Here is a 6,000-nt window from a genome sequence, read left to right as displayed (position 1 = left end):
GCCAGTCAGGACCCCCCCCAGGTAATACTGCCAGTCAGGACCCCCAGGTAATGCTGCCAGTCAGGACAACCCCCCCCAGGTAATGCTGCCAGTCAGGACAACCCCCCCAGGTAATGCTGCCAGTCAGGACACCCCCCGGTAATGCTGCCAGTCAGGACCCCCCAGGTAATACTGCCAGTCAGGACCCCCCCCAGGTAATGCTGCCAGTCAGGACAACCCCCCCCAGGTAATGCTGCCAGTCAGGACAGACAATTAGTCGATGATATTTTATCAAGGAGAATGAATTTTTTTTGTTAAAATATATTTTCAAAAGTCTGGTCGTTTACAGAAAAGAAGCAGTGGCTTAAATTCAAAACCAGATTCGCTGTGCGCGGAGAGGAGGGACAATGGGGCCATCACGGGACCTCCCCTCCCGTCCGTTACCATGACAACAGCCACGAATGGGGAGCAGCATGTGGAGGGAGGAGAGGAGATCAGTACAGGTGTTGATGGGATTTCCGCATGGCTTTATTCATGCTTGCTGTGATGACTGTAGGCTACTGGACGTAGATAACAGCTGTCAGCAGAACACCACCTACGCAAACTCACCATAGTTTCCCCATCTATTCGGTAACCTTGCTTTTCGGGAATACGGAGCGTATAATTGAATTTACGGTGGAAATAATTATCAACAACCAAACGGTAATATGGTGCATCACTCGGGATCCACACAGTCCTTCAAGCAGCAAAACGGTTAGTAGTTATGAGTGTGTTTTTAGTTTCGTTTTGATTTAGTCGTGTTACTTTTTAATGTGATGGTTGAAGTAGACTTTAAAAAAAATTTGTTTACCTTGTTTACTAGTTTGGGAATTGTGTTTTTCTGGAATGACGAGCTGTCACGAGCGTGCACCTCTGATTCATCTCCCCCCCCGTGCGTGCGCGCGCTATGATAACAGGGTCTCCCTGAAACGGGTGACACCGAGATGGTGCAGGCTGTTCTCTACAGTCTGAAATCATGTAAGGATATTAGTCAATTTGTTGTCATTTTACCATTTTGAAATGAATTGACTTTTGACGAACAGTCACATTTCTATTGATGCAACATGATATTGATGAGCCAGGCTAAATAAGCCCAAATAGCACCCCTTTTTTTTTCTCTGCGTGCGCACATAAATCAGACACATTGATCGATAGTTTCACACTTGTTTTCATAGCCGATCATCATTGGCACTCTATTCCCTATGTAGAGCACTACCTTTGACTGGAGCACACTACCTGGGTCTAGGTAGGTAGCCTGTAGAGCACTACCTGGGTCTAGGTAGGTAGCCTGTAGAGCACTACCTGGGTCTAGGTAGGTAGCCTGTAGAGCACTACCTGGGTCTAGGTAGGTAGCCTGTAGAGCACTACCTGGGTCTAGGTAGGTAGCCTGTAGAGCACTACCTGGGTCTAGGTAGGTAGCCTGTAGAGCACTACCTGGGTCTAGGTAGGTAGCCTATAGAGCACTACCTGGGTCTAGAGATTCACAAGAATTAGGGCTACATGCCTTGCTCAAAGGGCACAGACAGATTTATTTTCACCTAGTCTGCTCGGGGATTCGAACCAGTGCCCTTTCGGGTATTTCCCTAAACGCTCGTAACCGCTAGGCTACCTACCTAGACCCAGGTAGTGCTCTATAGGCTACCTACCTAGACCCAGGTAGTGCTCTATAGGCTACCTACCTAGACCCAGGTAGTGCTCTATAGGCTACCTACCTAGACCCAGGTAGTGCTCTATAGGCTACCTACCTAGACCCAGGTAGTGCTCTATAGGCTACCTACCTAGACCCAGGTAGTGCTCTACAGGCTACCTACCTCTGGATAGGAGGTAGAGCCTCTCTGATAATTCAGAGCCAATACCTTGAGTGGTGCTCCTAGTAAAACCACACACAGCATGTTATCATCCACAGGCTTCAAATGGTACAGTGAGGGGGGGAAAAGTATTTGATCCCCTGCTGATTTTGTACGTTTGCCCACTGATAAAGAAAGGATCAGCCTATAATTTTAATGGTAGGTTTCTTTGAACAGTGAGTGACAGAATAACAACAACAAAAAAATCCAGAAAAACGCATGTCAAAAATGTTATAAATTGGTTTGCATTTTAATGAGGGAAATAAGTATTTGACCCCCTCTCAATCAGAAAGATTTCTGGCTCCCAGGTGTCTTTTTATACAGGTAGCGAGCTGAGATTAGGAGCACACTCTTAAAGGGAGTGCTCCTAATCTCAGTTTGTTACCTGTATAAAAGACACCTGTCCACAGAAGCCATCAATCAATCAGATTCCAAACTCTTCACCATGGCCAAGACCAAAGAGCTCTCCAAGGATGTCAGGGAAAAGATTGTAGACCTACACAAGGCTGGAATGGGCTACAAGACCATCGCCAAGCAGCTTGATGAGAAGGTGACAACATTTGGTGCGATTATTCGCAAATGGAAGAAACACAAAAGAACTGTCAATCTCCCTCGGCCTGGGGCTCTATGCAAGATCTCACCTCGTGGAGTTGCAATGATCATGAGAACGGTGAGGAATCAGCCCAGAACTACACGGGAGGATCTTGTCAATGATCTCAAGGCAGCTGGGACCATAGTCACCAAGAAAACAATTGGTAACACACTAAGCCGTGAAGGACTGAAATCCTGCAGCGCCCGCAAGGTCCCCCTGCTCAAGAAAGCACATATACATGCCCGTCTGAAGTTTGCCAGTGAACATCTGAATGATTCAGAGGACAACTGGGTGAAAGTGTTGTGGTCAGAAGAGACCAAAATGGAGCTCTTTGGCATCAACTCAACTCACCGTGTTTGGAGAAGGAGGAATGCTGCCTATGACCCCAAGAACACCATCTCTACCGTCAAACATGGAGGTGGAAACATTATGCTTTGGGGGTGTTTTTCTGCTAAGGGGACAGGACAACTTCACCGCATCAAAGGGACGATGGACGGGGCCATGTACTGTCAAATCTTGGGTGAGAACCTCCTTCCCTCAGCCAGGGTATTGAAAATGGGTCGTGGATGGGTATTCCAGCATGACAATGACCCCAAACACACGGCCAAGACAACAAAGGAGTGGCTCAAGAAGAAGCACATTAAGGTCCTGCAGTGGCCTAGCCAGTCTCCAGACCTTAATCCCATAGAAAATCTGTGGAGGGAGCTGAAGGTTCGAGTTGCCAAACGTCAGCCTCGAAACCATAATGACTTGGAGAAGATCTGCAAAGAGGAGTGGGACAAAATCCCTCCTGAGATGTGTGCAAACCTGGTGGCCAACTACAAGAAACGTCTGACCTCTGTGATTGCCAACAAGGGTTTTGCCACCAAGTACTAAGTCATGTTTTGCAGAGGGGTCAAATACTTATTTCTCTCATTAAAATGCAAATCATTTTATAACATTTTTGACATGTGTTTTTCTGGATATTTTTGTTGTTATTCTGTCTCTCACTGTTCAAATAAACCTACCATTAAAATTATAGACTGATCATTTCTTTGTCAGTGGGCAAACATACAAAATCAGCATGGGATGAAATACTTTTTTCCCTCACTGTACCCTCTTCCCCCATAGAGCTGTGGTCAAATGGCACCCGTCTTCCCCCATAGAGCTGTGGTCAAAATGGCACCCGTCTTTCCCCATAGAGCTGTGGTCAAATGGCACCCGTCTTCCCCCATAGAGCTGTGGTCAAAATGCACCCGTCTTCCCCCATAGAGCTGTGGTCAAATGGCACCCGTCTTCCCCCATAGAGCTGTGGTCAAATGGCACCCGTCTTCCCCATAGAGCTGTGGTCAATTCCATAGAGCTGTGGTCAAATGGCACCGTCTTTCCCCATGAGCTGTGGTCAAATGGCACCCGTCTTCCCCCATAGAGCTGTGGTCAAAATGGCACCCGTCTTCCCCCTAGAGCTGTGGTCAAATGTCCCCGTCTTCCCCCATAGAGCTGTGGTCAAATGGCACCCGTCTTCCCCCATAGAGCTGTGGTCAAAATGTCACCCGTCTTCCCCCATAGAGCTGTGGTCAAATGGCACCCGTCTTCCCCCATAGAGCTGTGGTCAAAATGGCACCCGTCTTCCCCCATAGAGCTGTGGTCAAAATGTCACCCGTCTTCCCCATAGAGCTGTGGTCAAATGGCAGGCCTGTCAGTGTCCTATAGGCATGTAACATGTAACATTTGACCATGTTTAAGAGTGGAGACTGCCAAGATCAGTCTAGATAAAGCTTGTGCTATACAGACACAGCTCACAGCTCCCTATTGATCTGTAAGTCTCTCTATTGATCTGTAAGTCTCTCTATTGATATATTGGTTTGTCAATCTCTCTCTATTGATCTGGCTGACAGGTGCTGTCTGAGGAGTAATGAGTGTTCTATCTGGCTGATGACCTCTCAGCAGAGAGGATGTATTATTACCCTGTGCTTAGTAGGGAATGAGGAGCTGTTGTTTATGAGGTGTGTGTGTGTGTGTGTGTGTGTGTGTGTGTGTGTGTGTGTGTGTGTGTGTGTGTGTGTGTGTGTGTGGTAATGTATCAGAGATACTGTGTGTGTCTAAAATGTTTCATCTTTTGGCTGCAATGTGGAGGTTCTGTGCCAGCCCACATTATAGGCTAATACAGTATTTGGTGTTTTATTTGTTTACTTTAAACATTTCCATGTGTGTGTTTGTGTTGCACTGCTTTGCTTTATCTTGGCCAGATCGCGGGTTGTAAATGAGAACTTGTTCTCAACTGGCCTACCTGGTTAAATAAAGGTGAAATAAATGAACGAACAAACACATGCAGTGGTAGTGTCATAGTCTGCAGGCATATGACTGAATTGTACGCTGTTACAAGATTATCTTGGCATTTCTGTTGTAGCAAGGGTTCACCGGCTGTCCCCATAGGAGAACCCCTTTGAAAAATCTATTTTGGTTCCAGGTAGAACCTTTTTGGTTCCAGATGGAACCGATTCCAAAAAAGGGTTCTACCTGGAATCAAAAAGGGTTCCACCTGGAATCAAAATTGATTTTTCAAAGGGGTTCTACCTGGAATTAAAAAGGGTTCTACCTGGAATCAAAAAGGGTTCTACCTGGAATCAAAAAGGGTTCTACCTGGAATCAAAAAGGGTTCTACCTGGAATCAAAAAGGGTTCTACCTGGAATCAAAAAGGGTTCTACTATGGAGACAGCCGCAGAGACCTTTTGGAAGCCTTTTTTCTGAGAGTGTAGTCCTGCACCATGTTATGTTGTTATGCTGATTCCCTGTAGTCCTGCACCATGTTATGCTGATTCCCAGTAGTCCTGTACCATGTTATGCTGTTATGCTGATTCCCGTCGTCCTGTACCATGTTATGTTTCTGATTCCCAGTAGTCCTGTACCATGTTATGTTGTTTCTGATTCCCAGTAGTCCTGTACCATGTTATGTTTTACTGATTCCCAGTAGTCCTGTACCATGTTATGTTGTTATGCTGATTCCCAGTAGTCCTGTACCATGTTATGCTGTTATGCTGATTCCCAGTAGTCCTGCACCATGTTATGCTGATTCCCAGTAGTCCTGTACCATGTTATGTTGTTATGCTGATTCCCTGTAGTCCTGTACCATGTTATGCTGATTCCCAGTAGTCCTGTACCATGTTATGTTGTTTGCTGATTCCCAGTAGTCCTGTACCATGTTATGCTGATTCCCAGTAGTCCTGCACCATGTTATGCTGATTCCCAGTAGTCCTGTACCATGTTATGCTGTTATGCTGATTCCCTGTAGTCCTGCACCATGTTATGTAGCTGATTCCCAGTAGTCCTGTACCATGTTATGTTTCTGATTCCCAGTAGTCCTGTACCATGTTATGTTGTTTCTGATTCCCAGTAGTCCTGTACCATGTTATGCTGATTCCCAGTAGTCCTGTACCATGTTATGCTGATTCCCAGTAGTCCTGTACCATGTTATGCTGATTCCCAGTAGTCCTGTACCATGTTATGTTGTTATGCTGATTCCCAGTAGTCCTGTACCATGTTATGTTGTTATGCTGATTCCC

The 6,000-nt window shown here is 46.1% G+C and overlaps 1 protein-coding gene across 1 annotated transcript in view; it reads left to right on the top strand.

Moving 5' to 3' along the window:
- The first annotated feature begins 414 nt into the window (after positions 1–414).
- Positions 415–6,000, top strand: part of LOC106594065 (anoctamin-3) — a 112,791-nt gene continuing 107,205 nt past the window's right edge. Inside the window, exon 1 of the mRNA XM_045688651.1 lies at positions 415–732. Within this exon, the coding sequence (XP_045544607.1) occupies positions 687–732 (46 nt within the window). The 5' untranslated portion in view covers positions 415–686. The remainder of the gene's footprint in view (positions 733–6,000) is intronic.

The sequence above is a fragment of the Salmo salar genome, chromosome ssa10, assembly GCF_905237065.1.
Source record: "Salmo salar chromosome ssa10, Ssal_v3.1, whole genome shotgun sequence".
Classification (NCBI taxonomy): Eukaryota; Metazoa; Chordata; class Actinopteri; order Salmoniformes; family Salmonidae; genus Salmo; species Salmo salar.
Note: the sequence above shows the minus strand (reverse complement) of the source record. Positions and strands in the feature narration are given on the sequence as shown.